At 43.1% G+C, this 22409-nt stretch overlaps 1 protein-coding gene and 2 pseudogenes across 2 annotated transcripts in view; all 3 read right to left on the bottom strand.

Annotated features, from left to right (window-relative positions):
* Positions 1-524: 524 nt before the first annotated feature.
* LOC105489708 (zinc finger protein 253) overlaps positions 525-22409 on the bottom strand; it is a 37919-nt gene continuing 16034 nt past the window's right edge. Inside the window, exons 1-3 of one of the 2 annotated variants that reach the window (XM_011754714.3) lie at positions 18573-18699; positions 17983-18072; positions 525-2027 (exon numbers count right to left, since the gene is read on the bottom strand). In XM_011754714.3, the coding sequence (XP_011753016.3) occupies positions 751-2027; positions 17983-18072; positions 18573-18606 (1401 nt within the window). In that variant the 5' untranslated portion in view covers positions 18607-18699 and the 3' untranslated portion in view covers positions 525-750. Of the gene's footprint in view, positions 2028-17982; positions 18073-18572; positions 18700-22409 lie in introns of those variants that run through there. The other variant, XM_071086654.1, reaches the window with a different exon arrangement.
* On the bottom strand, positions 9210-10673 carry LOC139360244 (transcriptional repressor p66-alpha pseudogene; annotated as a pseudogene).
* LOC139360246 (transcriptional repressor p66-alpha pseudogene) lies at positions 10683-11102 on the bottom strand (annotated as a pseudogene).

The following is a 22409-nucleotide window of genomic DNA, read 5'->3' as shown; positions in this document are numbered from 1 at the left end:
AGTTTTGGATATATGAATTATATTACCTACAATCATGTGTTGACAACCATATAAACGCTTTGTCATGTTTTATACATTTCTAGGGTCTCACACTAGTATAATTTATTTTTACGTATAGGGAATTTGGAGGTGTTGGTAAAAGCACTGTCGCATCTTTCAGGTTTGTAGAGTTCCTCTTCAGCATGAATTATCACCATGTCTCTTAAGAATTAAGAACTTGTAGCCAGGCATGGTGACTCACGCCTGTAACCCCAGCACTTTGGAAGGCCAAGGCAGGTGGATTACCTGAGGTCAGGAGTTCGAGAGCAGCCTGGCCAACATTGTGAAACCCCATCTCTACCAAAAATATAAAAAATTAGCCAGGCGTGGTGTTGGGCACCTGTAATCCCAGCTACTTGTGAGGCTGAGGCAGAAGAATGGCTTAAACCCAGGAGGCAAAAGTTGCAGTGAGCCGAGATCATGCCATTGCACTCCAGCCTCGGTGACAAGAGTGAAACTCCATCTCAAAAAAAAAAAACAAGGAATTGAGAAATTGTTATAGGCTTTGCCACATTCTTCACACTTGTAGGGTTTCTGTTTGGTATGAATTATGTGTAATAAGGGTTGAGAACTTCCTTAAAAAGCTTTGTCACATTCTTTATATTTGTAGGGTTTATGTTCGATATAAACTTTCATATTTAGTCAGAGTCGAGGACTGGTTAAAGGCTTTCCCACATTCAACACATTCATAGGGTTTCCCTCCAGTATAAATTATCGTATGCTAATTAAAAGTGGAGGAACATTGAAAAGATCTGTCACATTCTTCACTATGTAGGGTTTTCGTTCAATATGAATTTTCTTATGTTTATTAAGGTCTGAGGACCAATTAAAAGCTTTGCCACATTCTTCACATTTGTAAGGTTTCTCTCCAGTATGAATTCTTTTATGTGTAGTTAGAGTTGAGGATGCAGTAAAGGATTTGCCACATTCTTCACATTTGTAGGGTTTCTCTCCAGTATGAGTTCTTTTATGTTTAGAGAGGATTGAGGGCCAAGTAAAAGTTTTCCCACATTCATCGCATTTGTAGGGTTTCTCTCCAGTATGAATTTTCTCATGTGAAAAAAGGGTTGTGGAATGGTTAAAGGCTTTGCCACATTCTCTACATCTGTAGGGTTTCTCTCCAGTATGATGTATCTTATGTGTAGTAAGGTGTGAGGATAGGTGAAAGGCTTTGCCACAATCTTCACATTTGTAGGGTTTCTCTCCTGTATGAATTCTCTTATGTATAGTAAGGTTAGAGCAGTGCTTAAAGGATTTGCCACATTCTTCACATTTGTAGGGTTTCCCTCTAGTATGAATTTTCTTGTGTGTAGTAACATGTGAGGGGTGCTTAAAGGCTTTGCCACATTCTTCACATTTGTAAGGTTTCTCTCCAGTATGAACTATCTTATGTGTAGTAAGGTCTGTGGATCGGTTGAAGGCTTTGCCACATTCTTCACATTTGTAGGGTTTCTCTCCACTATGGATTTTCTTATGTGTAGTAAGGTTTGAGGACTGCTTAAAGGCTTTGCCACATTCTTCACATTTGTAGGGTTTCTCTCCGGTGTGAATTCTCTTATGTGTCGTAAGGTTTGCAGATTGGTTAAAAGCTTTGCCACATTCTTCACATCTGTAGGGTTTCTCTCCAGTATGAATTTTCTCATGTGTAGTAAGGGTTGAGGACCGGTTAAAAGCTTTGCCACATATTATACATTTGAAAAGATTTATTCCAGTATGTCTTATCTTATATGTGTTTGAATTTGAAAACTTAGGAAAGACTTTTCCATATTTATCACATTGAAATATTTTTTTCTGGGTAGTTGTCAAACATTGGTTAAGTCCATTATAACCTCTTTTGTGCACCTTATGCTCACCCATGCTTTTACAGCCTTTTTTAAACTGTAAATTGTCATGTCTGCATTTTTCATATCTTCTCAGTATCACTTTTTGGAAAGAATCTTGTATGCTCTTCTCTGGCCAAAAGTCTTGGGCAAAATGAGAACTCATAACTAAAAGAAACAACAAAAACACATTACTTCAATTGCTAGACTCAGATTAATATACTTTACAAATCTAACCTATAAAATTATACAAACTACATAAGCAAGATGACATAGCAAAATACCACCAACTCTAACTTCTTCCTGGACATATAAATGTAATAAAAACATGCTGACAAAAATAAAATTGTAAAAAATTTATAAATGAGTTAAGTGTGTGAAGGGCCCCAGGTGAGCAGAATGCAAATAGCCACATAGAAGAAAAAGAAAGCTCTGTTAGTTACACCCAACACAGCTCTTCCTGCTGCCCATTGTAACATTGTGCTTTTAAAAGTAAATTGCTGGTTGGGCATGGTGACTCACACCTGTAATCACAGCACTTTGGGAGGCTAAGGTGGGTGGATCATGAGGTCAGGAGTTCAAAACCAGCATGGTCAAGATGGTGAAACCTTGTCTTTACTAAAAATACAAAAAAATTAGCGGGCATGGCAGCAGGCACCTTGAATCCCAGCTACTCGGTAGGCTGTGGGAGAGAATGGCTTCAACCAGGGAGGCAAAGATTGCAGTGAGCCAAGAATGCACCACTGCACTCCAGCCTGGCAATACAGTGAGACTCCACCTCAAAAAAAAAAAAGTAAATTGTTGGCCAGGCAAGATGGCTCATGCCTGTAACCCCAGACATTTGGTAAGGCAAGGCAGGTGGATCACCTGAGGTCAGGAGATTGAGATCAGCCTGACCAACATGGTGAAACCCCATCTCAACTAAAAATACAGAAAATTAGCCAGGCATGGTAACAAGTACCTGTAATCCTAGCACCTGAAGGCTGAAGCAGGAGAATTGCTTCAGCTGTGGAGGCAGAGATTGTAGTGAGCTAAGATTATGCCCCTGCACTCCAGCCAAGGTAAGAGAGTAAGACTCTGTCTCTCACACACACACACAAATGTAAATTGCCAACTCCTGGTTTCTTTTTTTAAAATAAGAAAAATATTGGCACATACATCTTTATTTCTGGTTTCTATGAACTCTTTTAGACACCAGATAATGTCTCCCATAACATAAAATGCTGAAAGAAATACTGATATGCGTTAGAATGACAGTTTGAGTCTGCTGAGTCTAAAGGTAAATGTTACAGAAGCAGAGAAACTTCAGTAACCCAAACAGGGAATGGCTGTAACAAGTGATTACTGATTATTAAGAAGAAATATGAATAAGCCGATTTAACTAAACAATAAACACAACATTTTAGATAAGACACATCCTAGAGATTCTGGGAATTTCTCAAACATGTTTTTAGGATGTGTCTTATCTAAAATGTTGTGTTTATTGTTTAGTTAAATCGGCTTATTCATATTTCTTCTTAATAATCAGTAATCACTTGTTACAGCCATTCCCTGTTTGGGTTACTGAAGTTTCTCTGCTTCTGTAACATTTACCTTTAGACTCAGCAGACTCAAACTGTCATTCTAACGCATATCAGTATTTCTTTCAGCATTTTATGTTATGGGAGACATTATCTGGTGTCTAAAAGAGTTCATAGAAACCAGAAATAAAGATGTATGTGCCAATATTTTTCTTATTTTAAAAAAAGAAACCAGGAGTTGGCAATTTACATTTGTGTGTGTGTGTGAGAGACAGAGTCTTACTCTCTTACCTTGGCTGGAGTGCAGGGGCATAATCTTAGCTCACTACAATCTCAGTTAGCTTTTTGTTGATATCTGAATCTCAATCAAAGATTACAATGTATACAAAATATTCGGGCAACACGGCCCATCAAAAAAGTTATACAATTTTCAAAAGCGACTATAAAAAGTGTATAAAGTAATTTTTAAAATTCAGAATAAATTGAACGGGCCAGGCTTTGAGGCTCATTCCTGTGATTCTAACACACTGGGAAGCCAAGGTGGGAAAATCACATGAGGTCAGGAGTTTGAGACCAGCCTAGCCAACATGATGAAACCCTGTAACTACTAAAAATACAGAAATTAGCTGGGTGTGGTGGCATGTGCCTGTATTCCCAGCTACTTGAGAAACTGACACACAAGAATTACTTGAACCCAAGACAGGAAGGTTGTAGTGAGTGAAGACTGTACCACTGCTGGCCAGGCTGGGCAACAGAGCAAGACTGTATCCAAAAAAAAAAAAAAAAGGACAGGAACAGTGGCTCAGGCCTGTAATCCCAGCACTTTTGGGAGGCTGGAGTGGGTGAATCATTTGGGGTCAGGAGTTCAAGATCAGCCTGGTCAACAGAGTGAAAGCCTGTCTCTACTAAAAATACAAAAATCAGCCATGTGCGGCAGCATACACCTGTAATCCCAGCTACTGGGAGGCTGAGGCAGGAGAGTCACTTGAACCTGGGAGGGGGAGATTGCAGTGAACCAGGATCATGCCACTGCACTCCAGCCTGAGCAACAGACTGAGACTCTGTCTCAGAAAATAAATAAATAAATTGGATCTGTTAGAGGTTTTATGTAATCCCCTAGATACCACTAAGAAAATATCTGTCTAGATACACAAAAGAAAATAAGAAAAATAATTGAAAGCATATCAATACAAAAATAAAAAAAAAACCACACAAGATAGAAAGAGAAAAACAAAGATAAAAGAATCAAATAAAACAATTAATAAAATAACATTGGCTAGGCGCAGTCGCTCACATCTGTAATCCCAGCACATCCCCGCAAGGCCAAGGTGGGTGATTCACTGGAGGTCAGGAGTTCAAGACCAGCCTGGCCAAGATGGCATAACTCCATCTCTACTAAAAATACCAAAAATTAGCCAGGCGTGGTGGTGGGTGCCTGTAATCCCAGCTACTCAGGAGGCTGAGACAGGAGAATTACTTGAACCCTGGAGGCAGAGGTTGCAGTGAGCCAAGATTGTGCCATTTCACTCCAGCCTGAGTGACAGAGCGAGACTCTGTCTCAAAATAAATAAATAAATAATATTAGCAAGGTTTTCTCTTTCAGAAAACTATATATATATATATACACACACACACACACACACACACACACAAATTATCTTTCCAGTCAAGAAACATACTTTCAATAAGAAGGTTTATTAAAAAATTTTATCAGCCTGACCAACGTGGTGAAACCCCATCTCTACTGAAAATACAAAAATTAGCCAGGAGTGGTGGTGCATGCCTGTAATCCCAGCTACTCAGGAGGCTGAGGCAGGAGAATCACTTGAACAACTGCACTGCAGCCTGAGTGACAGAGTGAAACTTCGTCTAAAAAAAAAAATTAAAAATCAAGATCCAACTTACTTTTCTACAAGAGTCACCGAAGATCTAATGACAAAGACTGAAAGTGGCAAGATGGAAGTAGAAATTTCTTTTTTTTTTTTTTTTTTTTTTGAGACGGAGTCTCACGCTGTTGCCCAGGCTGGAGTGCAGTGGCGCGATCTCGGCTCACTGCAACCTCCGCCTCCTGGGTTCACGCCATTCTCCTGCCTCAGCCTCCTGAGTAGCTAGGACTACAGGCGCCCGCCACCGCGCCCGGCTAATTTTTTGTATTTTTAGTAGAGACGGGGTTTCACTGTGGTCTTGATCTCCTGACCTTGTGATCCGCCCGCCTCGGCCTCCCAAAGTGCTGGGATTACAGGCTTGAGCCACCGCGCCCGGCGGAAGTAGAAATTTCATGTAAATATTAACCAAATGACAGCAGAAGAGGTCAAAATAATATTACACAAGCTACATCTTAAGTCAAAAACTGTCATATTTTATCAAATGTACTTTAAGTCAAAACTTCAAAAAGACAAAGGACATTAAACAATATATAGATCACCTGAGGTCAGGCATTCAAGACCAGCCTGGCCATCACGGTGAAACCCCGTCACTACTAAAAATACAAAAAAATTAGCCGGGTGTGGTAACAGGTGCCTTTAATCCCAGCTACTCAGAAGGCTGAGACAGGAAAATCGCTTGAACTTGGGAAGCATAGGTTGCAGTGAGCTGAGATCACACCATTGCACTTCAGCCTGAGCAACAAGAGTGAAAATCTGTCACAAAAGAAAATAAATACATAAATAAAATTATATATATATAAAAAATAGAATGCCTGAGTGGTTTTTTTGTTTTGTTTTGTTTTGTTTTGTTTTTGAGACGGAGTCTCGCTTTGTCGCCCAGGCTGGAGTGCAGTGGCGCGATCTCGGCTCACTGCAAGCTCCGCCTCCTGGGTTTACGCCCTTCTCCTGCCTCAGCCTCCTGAGTAGCTGGGACTACAGGCGCCCGCCACCACGCCCGGCTGATTTTTTGTATTTTTAGTAGAGACGGAGTTTCACCGTGGTCTCGATCTCCTGACCTTGTGATCCGCCCGCCTCGGCCTCCCAAAGTGCTGGGATTACAGGCGTGAGCCACCGCGCCCGGCCAACCTGAGTGGTTTTTTAAAAAGCATTCCGTATGCTGCCTACAAGAGACTCATTTTAGCCTTGAGTCAAATAGGCTGAAAATAAAAGAATGAAAAAAAATGTATATTCCATGAGAATAGTAACCACAATTGAGTGATGTGGTCATAATTATATTAGACATAATATGCCTTAAGTGACATACACTGATATTATAGTAAAGTGAGTTGATTTAGCAGGAATCTATAACTGTAATATTTATCTATCTATATATATGTGTGTATATAACATCAGGGCTCCAAAATATATAAAGCAACTATTGACAAAAGTGAAGCAAGAGGCCGGGCGTGGTGGCTCAAGCCTGTAATCCCAGCACTTTGGGAGGCCGAGACAGGTGGGTCACGAGGTCAGGAGATTGAGACCAGCCTGGCTAACACGGTGAAACCCCATCTCTACTAAAAAAAAAAAAAACAAAAAACTAGCCGGGCGAGGTGGCGGGCGCCTGTAGTCCCAGCTACTTGGGAGGCTGAGGCAGGAGAATGGCCTAGACCAGGGAGGCAGAGCTTGCAGTGAGCTGAGATCTGGCCACTGCACTCCAGCCTGGATGACAGAGCGAGACTCCATCTCAAAAAAAAAAAAAAGTGAAGCAAGACATACATGGCAACACAATAATTGCAGACATCAAGACCCAGTTTGCAATAATAAATATAAAATTCAGATAAAAAATAAGAAAGAGAAAACTTAGATAACATTATATACTATATTAATTATTTTGCACATAGAAGAATACTTGAGTGCATAATTTATAAAGAAAAAAGTTTTATTTGGCTCAAAGTTTGTCAGACTGTATAAGAAGTGTGTGCCAGCATCTGCTTCTGGTGAGGATTTCAGGAAGCTTAAAATCATGGTGGAAGGTAAAGAGTAACTGGACATATTATATGGTAAGAGACAGAGCAAGTGTGAGGTGAAGGACCCAGGTTCATTTTGGGAGGCTGAGGTAAGAGGATCCCTTGGGGCCAAAAGTTTGAGACCAGCCTGGGCAACATAGTGAGATCCTAACACTACAAACAAGCAAACAATTAGCCAGACGTGGTAGTGCATGTCTGTAGTCCTAGCTACTCAGGAAACTGACGTGAAAGGATCACTTGAGCCCAGCAGGCTGAGGCTACAGTGAGCCAAAATTATGCTATTGCATTCCAGCCTTAGCATTCCAGCCTGGGTGACGGTAAGATCTTGTCTCAAAACAACAATAACAAAACAATTTAAAAAGACTAAAATTATACACTGTTTTCTTTTTTGGGGGGTGGGTGATTAAATGAGCCTTTATAAGAACGTTGTAGCAGTTGTGTTTGAAGGCGGCTGCCCTACAAAAAAAAAAATTTTTAATTTAAATCCCTAATTGCATGAGCAGGAAAAGCAGGGCTGAAGCTCAACTGGGGCCGGTGGAACCCAGTCCTCACGGAGACACACGCATGTAAGTGGGCACCGGGACGCCCTTGCACTGTCATGAAGCCAGCTCAGCGTGCAGGAAACACAGAACGGCTTCTGCCTTTCCTCTCATAGAACCAATTTTTAAAGAGTGGGACAGGAAAGAAGCAAAAATGAAACTAAAAGCAGACCAGACCTGATCCTTTTAAAACATTTTTGTAGACTCTAAAGGGAGTTACAAAAAAAAAAAAAAAAAAAAGTCTGAAAGCAAATCCTGACAGCAACCCCGAGGTTTAAGGACAGGTTCTAAACTAGACCCAAACGGAAAACCTGAAGTCTGTGCGCAGCGGCTGGCCGCACACCTGGACGGCGCCTCCCGACCTCCACACACCTGTGCACGTTCACCTGCTAGGAACAAGGCCAGGGTGGCTTAAGATTGCGTCCATCGAAATGAATAGAAAAAAGGAAAGAATTTAATAAAATAAACCACAACAGAAAAACCCCGCAACAGTCCCCACTCCAGCTTCCTGCTCGGGGCTGCTGCCGACCGGATCCTCTCCTCCTCCCTTCACGGGCAGCTTCTGGCCTTCACGGGCAGCTTCTGGAATCCCTGCTTCTCTGGCTGGGTCTGTTCCTCAGTTTGTTCTTCTAAGTCTGGGAGGTCCGGGGCGGGGGTCTCCAGAACCAGCAGCAATGGAAGCGTTCAGCTGAAGCGAGGGCTGCCTCTGTCATCCTGCATCTGTCCGTCAGTCACTGGGGCTGACTGGCCATCCCTGCCAGGGGCTATGGCACCATAAGCCGTCCACCCTCCGGGGCACAAGGCCAGCGGGACGGCGCAGCGCACAACAAAGACCCCAGGGTCTGCATGGTTTACTTTTAACTCCATCATTATGAGGTGATTAAAAAAAAGAAAAAATCTTTCAACTTACAGATCGCCATGGGAAGGCAGTCAAAGATCGGGAGCCTAAGACGGGGAAAAGCAAAAACAAAACGAAATGCCCCGCTCGGTTCAGAAGCCCCGGGCGCTGGCCTTGCCCATGCGCGTCACAGTGTCCAGGGTGAGCCGCCCGTGTGCCGGCAGGGGCCGAACAAGGGGGCCGGGAGCAGAACCAACCCCCAAGGTCCACTTTTCTGCTGGTGTCGGGCAAACTAAAGGCAAAGAGAGAAAGGAAGAAAGCCCACGGAAAAGGTTCCCCAGCGATGATCCTTGTCCGCCTATGAGGCGACACCAGCCCCCCAGCCCTGATGAAACTTTGCAGCCAAGAATTGAGGTCTCGCCTCTGCAGCACGGCCGGTGCTTGCTCTTGGGACGGGCACGGTGTCTTCCCGAGCCAGCGGAGGGTGGTACAGTGGGTCCTTCTAGACTGGGGGCCAGGTGGGGAAGGAGGGAGCCCGTCTTCCACGGGGCCTGGCTCACACTATTTCCACGTGGCTGACTGGGGGATGGAGCGGGGTGGGATCATGTCCAGGAGGTACTCTCGCTGGCGGTCCACGGCCGAGGAGCTCTTGTGCACCGCCAGGCTTGGGCTGACAAACGCAAGGGTCTCGCCTGTGCTGAGGAGCGTCTTCCAGTTGGAGGTGCTGCTGCCCTTGACAGGTTCATTCGGAATGTCTGCCGGTCCTGCTGACCAGGGCTGTGGCCAAGGCTGAGTTCTGCAGTTTGGGTGACTGACTGAACGTGTGCAGGACACCTCGGGGCGTCATGGCCGAACCCTGGGACAGCAGGCTAAAGGCCTGTAGCACAGCCCCGTTACTCTAGTCGCAGGCCTCTCCTGAGCGGAACGCCAACCTACGCCAGAGTTTTATGACCTGCTTCAGCGTGGGATGTGGGGCGGCGCGGCCTCGGCCTTGGCCTGTGCAGCAGAGGCTGCGCCCTGCTGCAGGAGCTGCTGCTCAATCTCCTGCTCCTGCTGCAGCGCCTTCACGAAGGCGGCCTTCAGCCAGCTGGTGTGCTCCACCTTGAGCGCCTTCTTCTGGTTGGTCGTCATGCAGTTCTCACACATGATGGCGCCGCTCTTCTCCTCCCGCCAGTGGCACGTGAAGTCCATCTTGCAGTGTGCACATATGTAGGGCTCCTGGGACAGCACAGTGGCGGCCAACATCCTGCCCGCTTGTGTCTCCAGTAGGTTCTGCACCACCTCCTCCAGGCTGACCAGGTAGATGAACTCACTGTTGGGGGCGCTGGGCAGAAAGTTCATCTCCGGGGCTGGGGGCTCGGGTTGGGGGATCTCGAGTAGCGTCTTCTCCAGCTGTTTGCGCAGCGCCAGCTTGGCGACCGCCTGTCGGCTTGCTGGAGACTCGGCGGAGGTGACCACAGAGGCCACGCTAGTGGGGGTGGAGTTGGCCTGAGCGTAGGAAGCTGTCGTCCCCTTCAGTGATGCTGGGGTGTGCTGTGGGATGTTGAGGAGCAGGCTGGTGTTGGGAACACTGGCAACGCGGATGAGGCCCTGCTGGACGATCCTCTGTCCCTGAATCTGCACACTGGGCACCGATGCCTGGGGGGCCAGGAGGGGCAGTGGGCCTGTGCTGGAATGTTGCATAATGCTATGGATTTGCTGGGCTCCCCTGACGAGCGGGGGTATGATGACCTGCGAGTTCGCCTGCGGCCCCAGCTTCAAGGACGCCTGCTGCCCACCTCCGACCAGGAACGGGGGTATGACACTGCCAGGCATCCAAGCTGAAGAGATCTGGAGTGACGGCTTGCCAGCAGGAATGTTCTGGGTGCCCCGAACAAGCAGCGGAGGGGTGGTCACGGCGCTCCAGACACAACCTGCGGGCTTCTGGGCGGTGGCTTCCTTTCGTATTTGACTCGTCCGCAACTTTTTCAACAAAACGAGTTTTGCTTCTTCTAACCTCAACTCTTCTTTCAGCTGCTTGAACATCCTTTCTCGTTATTTCGGGTTGCTTTTCATGAGAGCCTCGGTGCTAGTCTCCTTCAAGGCCACCGTGATCAGCCCATTCTCTCTCGGGCTGGAGGGCTGCTCGTTGTGGGAGAGTACAATCACATCGGGTAAGGGGGGTCTTCTCTCAGATTTCATGTCACTGTGTGAGGAGGGCATGTCCACGGGTCCATCGCCCACCAGACCTTCGCCTCTGCCCATGGCCACCGTCGTGGCCCCTGTTGCCCTCAGCAATCCTTGGGCTGGACCCGCTCCCGGCTCAGGTGTCACCCTTATGTCTCTGTCAGTGTTTAAATCTGAAGCCAACAATCTTCTCTCAATTTTTATTTTCTTGCTCTCCACATCGTCCTCTGTTGGGTCCAGTTCAAGCGCTCGTTTCTGACTCCGTTTTTGGCATGCTTCTTCGGTCATTCTGAACTGGCTTCGCGGTATGGGGTGCTGGTCCTACCAGTTGGTCATGGCCACAGTGACGTCAAAAGGCTACCTACTTCAGACAACGTGCTGACCAACCGGGCCGTGGGTCGGCCAGGCCCTGGGCAGCGCGCGGGTTAGTGGGGCTGCGGGTCCGGGGTCGCCCGCGGGGCCGGGCAGTGTTGGAGCCGGGGGCGCTGGGCCACGCGTGCTTGTTCCGCCTGTGGGGCCGCCCAGGTCCGCCAAGCTCGCTCATCTGTACTCGCTCAGCCTGTCTGCTGGCCCGCCAGCAACACCGGCCAGATAATGCGCCCCGGGGCTGCACACATGGAGCCGGGCGCCGGCGTCACCGCCCGGGACATGCGCACCAGGTCAGTGCGCTCGGCCCACAGTCCCCAAAACACCTGGGAGCTCTTACAGGCGATGCCACCCGCCTGCGCCCAGCTGGGCGGGGCCTCACACTGTGCTTTCTAACAAAAACTGAACGAAACTAGGAATTAGAAGAAAAAGTCAGATGGCAAATTCAAAAAGATGTGAATATAAAACACACTCTTAAACATATTCTTGCTCAGGGGTCAAAAAATTTCATTGTTCAAATTTGTCAATACAACCAATGGTTAAAAGCTACAGTATCAACACTGATAAAATAAAGTTGGATTATTTCCTTGAATGATACAAAAATATTTTTTAAATAAAATACTTAGACAAAATGAACTAACAAATCTTTTAGAAAAAATACTTAAAAAAAAGCCGGGCGCCCTGGCTCACGCCTGTAATCCCAGCACTTTGGGAGGCCGAAGTGGGCGAATCATGAGGTCAGGAAATCGAGACCATCCTGGCTCACACGGTGAAACCCTGTCTCTACTAAAAAGAGAAAAAAATTAGCCGGGCGAAGTGGCGGGCGCCTGTAGTCCCAGCTACTCGGGAGGCTGAGGCAGGAGAATGGCGTGAACTCGGGAGGCGGAGCTTGCGGTGAGCCGAGATCGCGCCATTGCACTCCAGCCAGGGGGACAGAGCGAGACTCTGTCTCAAAAAAAAGAAAAGAAAAAACACACAAAAAAGACATGACATTGGTCTTGGCACCATTTTCTTAGATACAACATTAAATGTATGAGCAACAAATAAAAGAACAGAAAAGTTTACACTATACTTCAAAATTTCTGAAAGAAAAGATTTCAAGAGTGACAACGTTCCTTAGAAAGTGGCTGAAAATATTTGCATATTACTTGTTAGAGGAGTTAGTATTCAAAATATATAAATCGGGAGGCTGAGGCAGAATGGTGTAAACCCGGGAGGCGGAGCTTGCAGTGAGCCGAGTTCGTGCCATTGCACTCCAGCCTGGGCGGCAGAGCTAGACTCCGTCTCAAAAAAAAAAAAAAAAAAAAAAAAAAAAAAAATATATATATATATATATATATATATATATATATATATAAATGACTCTTTAAACAGTAAAGTTGAATAACTTGATTTAGAAATGGACAAACAAAACTTTTCTCAAAAAAATACACAAATGGAAAAATGCACTTGAAATGACACACAAAATTACTAATTTGTAGAGAAATGAAAAAAAGAAACATGATAACATATAAAATCACCTCACACCCATTAGAATGGCCACTATAATTTTTTTTTTTTTTTGAGACGGAGTCTTGCTCTGTCGCCCAGGCTGGGGTGCAGTGGCCAGATCTCAGCTCACTGCAAGCTCCGCCTCCTGGGTTTGTGCCATTCTCCTGCCTCAGCCTCCAGAGTAGCGGGACTACAGGCATCCGCTACCTGGCCCGGCTAGTTTTTTTATTTTTTTAGTAGAGACAGGGTTTCACCATGTTAGCCAGGATGGTCTTGATCTCCTGACCTCGTGATCTGCACGTCTCAGCCTCCCAAAGTGCTGGGATTACAGGCTTGAGCCACCACGCCCGGCCTAATTTTTTTTAAATACACCAAATCTGTTGATGATGCAATAAAAATGAAACCCACATTGACTGCTGGTGGAAAATAACTTTGCAGCCATTATTTTAAAATGTTATAAATGTTCCTCATTTATAAATCTATATCCAAAATACGTAACACAGGCCAGGCACAGTGGCTCAAGCCTGTAATCATAGCACATTGGGAGACCTAGGTGGGCAGATCAAATGAGGTCAGAAGTTCAAAATCAGCCTGGCCAACATAGTGAAACACTGTGTCTACTAAAAATGCAAAAACTAGATGGGTGATGTCACGTGCACGTAATCCCAGGAACTTGGGAGGCTGAGGTAGGAGAATTGCTTGAACTCAAAAGGCAGAGGTTGCAGTGAGCCGAGATCACATGACTACACTCCAGCCTGGGTGACAGCATGAGACTCCATCTCAAAAAAATAAAAATAAAAATAACAAACAACAAAAGAAACAAAATGTGTAACACAGGACCTGGAAGACACATTCGAAAATCCATGTTTATTGTACCAGGATGCACAAAAGTCAAAAGGCTGAAGCAACCCAGATGTCTCTCGATTTATAAACATACCAAAAAATGTAACATATACATATGATGGAATATTATTCCACTTTAAAAAGAACAATCTTGTCACATTTTAAGATGAACATTGAAAATATGTCACCTGAATTAAACCAGTAACAAAATTATGATTCCACTTATATGAGGTATCTTTATGTTGGTTTTTTTTTTTTTTTTGAGATGGAGTTTCACTCTTGTTGACCAGACTGGAGTGCAATGGCACAATCTCGGCTCACCACAACCTCCACCTCCCAGGTTCAAGTGATTCTCCTGTCTCAGCCTCCCAAGGAGCTGGGATTATAGGCATGTGCCATATGCCCGGCTAATATTTTTGTATTTTTGGTAGAGACAGGGTTTCTCCATGTTGATCAGGCTGGTCTCAAACTCCTGATCTCAGGTGATCCGACTGCTTCGGCCTCCCAAAGTGCCAGGATTACAGGCATAAGCCACTGCGCCCAGCTATATGAGGTAGCATAAGTAGTCAAAAATCATAAAAACAGAAAGTTGAAGGTTTGTCTGTCAAGGGCTGGGGAGAGGGTAAAATGAGCAGCTGTTACTTAATGGAATTAAGTTTTAGTTTTATAAGATGTAAAGTTTCTAGAAGTCTTTTGCATAACAATGTGAATATACTTAACATGCCTGAAATGAACAACATTTTTTTTGAAACAGGATCTTACTCTGCAGTGTAGTGGCACAAATTTGACTCCCTCTCAATCTCCCAAGTACCCGGGACCACGGCTGCATACCACCATGCTTGGCTATTTATTAATTTTTTTTATAGAGAGGGGTCTCCATATGTTCCCCAGGCTGCTCTCAAACTTTTGGGCTCCAAGGATCCTCCTGCCTTGGCATCACAAAATCCTGAGATTACAGATGAGAGCCACAACCACACCTGGCCCTGAAATGTACACTTCAATAGATTTAAGACAGTAAATTTTATGTTATGTGTTTTTAAAACAATTTTGTAAAGAAAAACTGAAACAAATACAGAATTATAAATCCTGTTGAAAATTACCTTCAAATCACAAAAGTGTTTTTCTCACAAAAGGAAGTATATATTCATCATTAAACACATGGAAAAAATAAAACTATCTCAATGACTGCTCACTTAAAACTACCATCGAAAATCAGCTAAGAAAGAATATAAGAGAAGCCACAACTAAAATTGGTGTCATATTTATAGATAAACACGCATACATATGTAATCTGATTGTAATAAACATGCATAATTTATTTTATTTATTTATTTATTTATTTATTTATTTATTTTGAGACAGAGTCTCGCACTGTTGCCCAGGCTGGAGTGCAATGGTGTGATCTCGGCTCACTGCAACCTCCGCCTCCTGAGTTCAAGTGATTCTCCTGCCTCAGCCTCCCAAGTAGCTGGGATTACAGGCACCCACCACCACACCTGGCTAATTTTTTTGTATTTTTAGTAGAGATGGGGTTTCACTATGTTGGCCAGGCCAGTCTCAAACTCCTGACCTCATGATCCACCTGCCTCAGCCTCTCAAAGTGTTGGGATTACAGGCGTGAGCCACTGGGCCCAGCATTTTATCTCTTAATTAAACCTCAACTTGACTTAAATATACAAACAGAATTGCAAATTTTCTAAAATTATAATATAAAAGTAAAACCAAGACACAATAAACTGATGTTAAGAAACCTACACTAAGGCCAGGCACAGTGACTCACTCCTGTAATCCCAGCTCCTTGCAAAGCTGAGACATGAGAATTGCTTGAACCTGAAAGGATATTCAGTCTATCCAAAAATAAAATGGGAATCACAACTACCCAAGCCCCTGTACCAAGCCAACTAAAGGTGGGCCCTAGTGCAGACCCAGCAGTCTTGTGACCAAGCTACAACCCCTTTTCACTAAAAATTCACAGTGTATCTCATCACCCTAAGGGCCCAATAAAAGAAGATCTTTTTTTTTTTTTTTGAGACGGAGTCTCGCGCTGTCACCCAGGCTGGAGTGCAGTGGCCGGATCTCAGCTCACTGCAAGCTCCGCCTCCCGGGTTCACGCCATTCTCCTGCCTCCGCCTCCCGAGTAGCTGGGACTACAGGCATCCGCCACCTCGGCCGGCTAGTTTTTTGTATTTTTTAGTAGAGACGGGGTTTCACCGTGTTAACCAGGATGGTCTCGATCTCCTGACCTCGTGATCCGCCCGTCTCGGTCTCCCAAAGTGCTGGGATTACAGGCTTGAGCCACCGCGCCCGGCCCAAAAGAAGATCTTTACCTTCTAAAATCAGTTTATGAAAACTTGAAGAGGTGTTTGCTCCATCAAATTTACATACCAATACAAAACTATATTGTGCCCATTGTCGATGCGTCTTTTTTTTTTTTTTTTTTTTTAATTGAGATGGAGTTTCGCTCTTGTTGCCCAGGCTGGAATGCAATGGTTCCAGCTCACTGCAACCTCTGCCTCCCAGATTCAAGTGATTCTCCTGTCTTAGCCTCCCAAGGAGGTGGGGTTACAGGTGCATGTCACCACACTCAGCTAATTTTTGTATTTTTAGTAGACACGGGGTTTCATCATATTGGTCAGGCTTGTCTCGAACTCCTGACCTCAGGTGATCCACCTGCCTTGGCCTCTCAACGTGCTTGGATTACAGGTGTGAGCCAGGGAGCCTGGCCAATGCTTCTATTTTAATGTAGCACTGGAAGTATGTAGCAGAAGAATTAGTCAAAGAAATAAAAAAAAAAAACCATTGAAATTGAAAAAAAAAAAGTAAAAAGTTGCTGTTTGTACATCATACAATCATATATTTAAAAAATCATAAATGGTACATTAAACCCTATCTAATAAATACAGTCAGTAAATTAGCAAAATATAAAATTAACATACAAGTATATGTATGGTTTCGAACACCTTTTTTTTTTTTTTGGAGAAGGAGTCTAGCTCTTTTGTCCAGCGTGAAGTGCAATGGTGTGATCTCAGCTCACTGCAACCTCAGCCTTCTAGGTTCAAGCGATTCTCCTGTCTCAGCCTCATGAGTTGCTGGGATTATAGGCATGTACCACCATGCCCGGTTAATTGTTTTATTTTTAATACAGACAGGGTTTCTCTATGTTGGTCAGGCTGGTCTCAAACTCCCGACCTCAGGTGATCAGCGCGCTTCAGTCTCCCAAAGTGCTGGGATTACAGGTGTGATCTAGTACTTTGGGAGACCGCCCCCGGCTATGGTTCAATACACTTAAACTGCGCCCAGCTACAGTTTCATACACTTAAACTATCTGATAAAATAGAGAAAAAAATCTTATTTACTATAGCATTAAATAATACATTTCTGAGAAAAAAATTAACCAAGGATGTAAAAAACCTTTACAATTAAAAAAAATCAATGAAAAAAGGGAAGATCAAAATAAATTTTTAAAAATTTTATGTCTTTGGATTGAAAGAACAAATTATAATAAAGTGCCATATTAGCCAAAGTGATCTATAGATTCAATACATTTCCTATCAAAATTGCAGTAGTATTTTTTTCACAGTAATGGAAAATTCAATTGTAAAATTTACATGAAACTAAAATAAACTTTGAATAGCCAAAGCAATCTTGAGGAAAAGGAAAAAAGCAGAAGAATATCATACTTATAATTTCAAACTATATTTGAAGACTTTATAGTAATAAAAACAGAATGGACTGTGCAGAAAAATAAACAAAAAAAAATGCAACAGAAACTACTACTCTCACACATTTCAGACCTGATGTAAAAAGAGGACTTAAAAAAAAGTTTTAGTTTCTCAATATTATGCAGATATTTGTGTGTCCCCAAAACAATGGAAAAGCAGCCAGATTGTGAAGTCTCTTTCTTCTTCTTTATTTTATTTTTTGGTGAGATGGAGTCTTGCTCTGTTGCCCAGGCTGGAGAGGAATGGCATGATCTCAGCTCACTGCAACCTCCACCTCCCAGGTTCAAGTGATTCTCCTGACTCAGCCTCCCAAGTAGCTGGGATTACAGGCACCCGCCACCACGCCCAGCTAATTTTTGTATTTTTAGCAGAGATGGAGTATCACCATGTTGGTCAGGCTAAGCGCAAACTTCTGACCTCATCTGATCCACCTGCCTTCGCCTCCCAATGTTCTGGGAGTACAGGCATAAGCTGCCTGCGCAGTCTCTTACATGCCATGAAGAGGACTTTGGCTCTCACTGTGAACTTGAAGGAAGCTCACCAAAGGAGAAGTAGAATTCTTAGAGAATTTAAAAGCATAAGACAGAAGATGCCTTTTTGTGGGAGCCAAATTAAAATACAGCTGCCCAGGAACTATTTCCTTTGGAACACAGCTTCCCGAATCACATTTTAAAGACTGGCTTTCTCTTTAACATTGGGACGTCTTATCTGTGTCATCTGTTGTATTCATTTTCACTCACACCTACCTGGGGGTTTGGCAATCATCTCATGTCTCTCCATAGGTTTTTTTCCTTGCTCCAGACAGGTAACCAGGTCTGGCTTAGAGACAACAATACCTGTTTTATTAAAAATAAATAACATGAATCTTGCTCACATACTCCAATTACAAGCTAGTAATGTGCTCAGCAGAGATGTCACAAAACATTCTAGTAAATTAATACCAAAATAATATTTATAACAGGAATTTCTAAATATTTAGAAAATACTTTCAATTTATAGGTTTCTTAATTTTACTATCTGGTACTACTGAATCAAAAATTGGTGGTGGCAATTAGATTTTTAGGTGGGGCAACAATATTTTATGCCACTGAATTTCTGGAATTACCACTAATTTGGAGTGAAGAATACAGCTCAACTCAGGAATGTGGAAAGTTTGGATTAAGATTAAACATGTTGAAGAAATCATTTTCTAAATAAACAAATTCAGAAGATTTTCTGGAAAAAGGGGATCTGAAACTCTTTTATGCAAAGAATAAATGACTAAAAAACATTCTACAAAAAAGAGAAATAAAATCTTTAGGGTATATTATTAATTATGTACTCAAGTTATCCTCACCAAGGAAGACCAGGTTTCTGTAGTTCTCTAACATCACATCCCTATATAAATTCCGCTGTGCAGTGTCCAGGCAATGCCACTCCTCCAGAGAGAATTCTATGGCCACATCTCTAAATTGCAATGGTCCCTGAAAAACACACACACACATATTTACTAAATAGCCATGAGTGGAATTTTTAATTTGACTTAAGGTGAAATTAGAGAGTAAAGAGAACTGGTTCTGACTCATAGGACTGCCTAAAATTATCCAATAAAATATTTTTAAACACAAAAATATTCTCTATTCTCTAACTCTGAGAAAAAAGAGCAGCACAAGATCCACAACATCAGTTTATATATGATATTTTTCTAAATAATAGAGTATAAAATTAAGGCCATGAACATGTACATTTTTGAGTGCTATATTTGCATCATATGGAATGAGTTGTGAATATTTTTCAGATGCAAAAGACATCTTCAGTTAGAAGGTACCTCTCAAATTTTAATCTACACAATAAGCTGAAAACTGTTGTGCAGGGGTTTTTTTTTTAAATTCCAGAAGATCTGGCATAAAGTCTGACTTTTTGAATTTCTAAAGAGCTCATCTCTAATGCAAATGTTTTTGGCCCAAGAACGGTATTTTGTCAAACATCCAATAAATGGAAGAGCCTGTGTTTTTCCCAGTTTTTCTGGCCTGTAAACAAAGATAAGAACCTTCATTTTCCAAAGAAAAGTATGTAGCAAAAAAGAGAAAAAAGGACAGCTGCCAGATTAAATGTGATGCTTTATGCACATCAGCTGCATAAAAAAAAATACTTAATAATGAAGAGAAAAATAATTAACTCTATTGTAAAAAAATCTATCAGAGAGCCATGTCACCAAGTGAATCATTAACCATTAACTGCACTAGGACAAATTTTTATGATGTACTAATGCACATCACAGCATCACGGCTGAAATATTCCTCCCAAAGAAAGTAAATAAAATTCTGAATTTAGGCCCGGCGCGGTGGCTCAAGCCTGTAATCCCAGCACTTTGGGAGGCCGAGGCGGGTGGATCACGAGGTCAGGAGATCGAGACCATTCTGGCTAACACAGTGAAACCCCGTCTCTACTAAAAAATACAAAAAACTAGCCGGGCGAGGTGGCGGGCGCCTGTAGTCCCAGCTACTCGGGAGGCTGAGGCAGGAGAATGGCATAAAGCCGGGAGGCGGAGCTTGCAGTGAGCTGAGATCCGGCCACTGCACTCCAGCCTGGGCGACAGAGCGAGACTCCGTCTCAAAAAAAAAAAAAAAATTCTGATTTTAACCATAAAGAAACATGTTTTATGCTAACTTCAAAATACAGATAACTCCTATGTTCTATAATTTTTAGTAGAAATTTTAAGTAGGCTTCATTTAGCACCCTAGAGAGCAGGTATCTTAATTTTTTTTCCCAGAACTTTCTGGTTAATAACTGCCATCCCATTTAAATAAGCTTTTCCTTAATCCTGTTCGGCATAGAGCTAATGGAACACATAGATGGAGCCGCAACATTACGTTTTCCATCTTTACTAGGGACCACAGTTTCCCCCAATAGAAATCTTGAGTATCCACATCTTTCCATGTTCAACAGCCACAAAGGGAGCACTTTTAATATTGCAGATCATAAATTATTGCTGAGAATCCTGCATGGCATATAAGAAGCTATGATGTAGCAAATGTAGAGGAGGCTCTAAGCTATAGAAAAGAAATATTTTACAGAGACCCTTGACTATCATAAGAATTTTAAGAAGTATTTAAACCAAACTCATTAGAAAAAAAAACCAAAAGTAGAGAAATAAATGTTTGTAAATACTAAATGCATAGCATTTGAGGAGGCAGAGTGAATACAGGTCTTGATCTGAGACAGAAAAGCCACTTTTTTTCTTTCTCCTGCTTCTCTGGAATTCCTTCTCAGATGAGATTCTCTGGACAAATTATACCTGTATCTTGAGAGTATGTCCTTAAAAGTGTCAGCACCACCTGTTTACCTGGTAGCATGACATCAAATGGCAGGAAAAAAAAAAAAAAAACAGAAAAAGTCCACCCATTTCTGTCCTTTAAAACAGAAGAGATTCAGGAACAATAAGCTGCTTCATGAAGATAAAAATATAAGTTTCTCCTTTCCTGTCCTCAGGTGCCCTCCCCTGCCAGAGGCACCAGCAATTTCTGCTACAGTAATGGAAATATGCACCACACTGACCGCTCCCTACTAAACCCAAACAGAACAGGCCCTGTGACCACCCTTTAGTGCAAAGGTGGAACTTAACTCTTATGAATGAGAGCATTGCCTCTAAAGTTTTAATGAGCTTATAAATCACTTGGTAATTTTGACCCCACTTTGTGGAATGTGATTCTGCAAGTTTGAAAAGGGTCCATGAATGGGTGTTTTAAACAAGTTTCCTATCAATGCTGATGTTGCTTCCCCTTGGCTCATTATTAGCATTAGTTAGAGAAGCAGGCACAGCACAGGGTCCCTTACACTCAGCATTCTTGTCACAACCAAATACTTCTGGTAGAAATAAAGACAACCCGTCTCCATCCTAAAGTTTTATATTCTTTGCTGGCTCTTTAAAGTTTACAGAAGAAACAGAAAGCAGCAATGTCTGAATAAATCTGTATTTAAAAAAGAACATGTACACATGTACTAATGCAATGTTTATTAAGCAGATACTATGTGCTCGAGAGTATGATACAGAGCACTGTACTGGGCATAACAAATTATGTGATTTAATTCTCATAACACCCTGGGAGCTGGTACTAAGGGTTTAATAATTTCCAAGATTTAGATAAAGGGCCCAGCATTTTTATTTCTTCTTCTGTTTCTCTGTCACCAACTTTTTAAAAAAATTGTATGGAATAAATGCTAAATATAGGCCGGGCGCGGTGGCTCAAGCCTGTAATCCTAGCACTTTAGGAGGCCGAGATGGGCAGATCACGAGGTCAGGAGATCGAGACCACCCTGGCTAACACGGTGAAACCCCGTCTCTACTAAAAAATACAAAAAACTAGCTGGGCGCGGTGGCGGGCGCCTGTAGTCCCAACTACTCGGGAGGCTGAGGCAGGAGAATGGCGTGAACCCGGGAGGCGGAGCTTGCAGTGAGCTGAGATCCGGCCACTGCACTCCAGCCTGGGCGACAGAGCGAGACTCTGTCTCAAAAAAAAAAAAAAAAAGCTAAATATAGACAGATTTCAAGCTATAGAAAGAAAGAGTTTAATGTAGTTTAGAGAAAATTTTATTCTGTTTATATTTACTTCTTTTTTTGTCACTTGTGGAGCAACTACTGGATCTTCAGAAATAGAAAACAAGTTGCTAAATAGAATGTCTCTGTGAGTACCGGATTCATAGAAAATTTAAAAATTAACACCCTCTAATACATACTTCGTTTTTCTGATTTATCTGCTTTTGAGTTTCAGTAAATTCTAAGCACCAGCTCTAGAAAGGCAGCAGGATTCAACAGCCAAAACTCTGATCTCTTCTAATCATTTCTGCGAGGCAAGACTCCAGCGTAGAGTCAGACCTAAATAAGGCCTCTAAAAAGGGTGAATCTTGGCCGGGCGCGGTGGCTCACGCCTGTAATCCCAGCACTTTGGGAGGCCGAGGCGGGCGGATCACAAGGTCAGGAGATCGAGACCACGGTGAAACCCCGTCTCTACTAAAAATACAAAAAATTAGCCGGGCGCGGTTGTGGGCGCCTGTAGTCCCAGCTACTCGGGAGGCTGAGGCAGGAGAATGGCGTGAACCCGGGAGGCGGAGCTTGCAGTGAGCCGAGATCGCGCCACTACACTCCAGCCTGGGCGACAGAGCGAGACTCCGTCTCAAAAAAAAAAAAAAAAAA

The sequence above is a fragment of the Macaca nemestrina genome, chromosome 20 (genome assembly GCF_043159975.1).
Source record: "Macaca nemestrina isolate mMacNem1 chromosome 20, mMacNem.hap1, whole genome shotgun sequence".
Lineage (NCBI taxonomy): Eukaryota > Metazoa > Chordata > Mammalia > Primates > Cercopithecidae > Macaca > Macaca nemestrina.
This window is presented reverse-complemented; position numbering and strand designations above follow the sequence as displayed.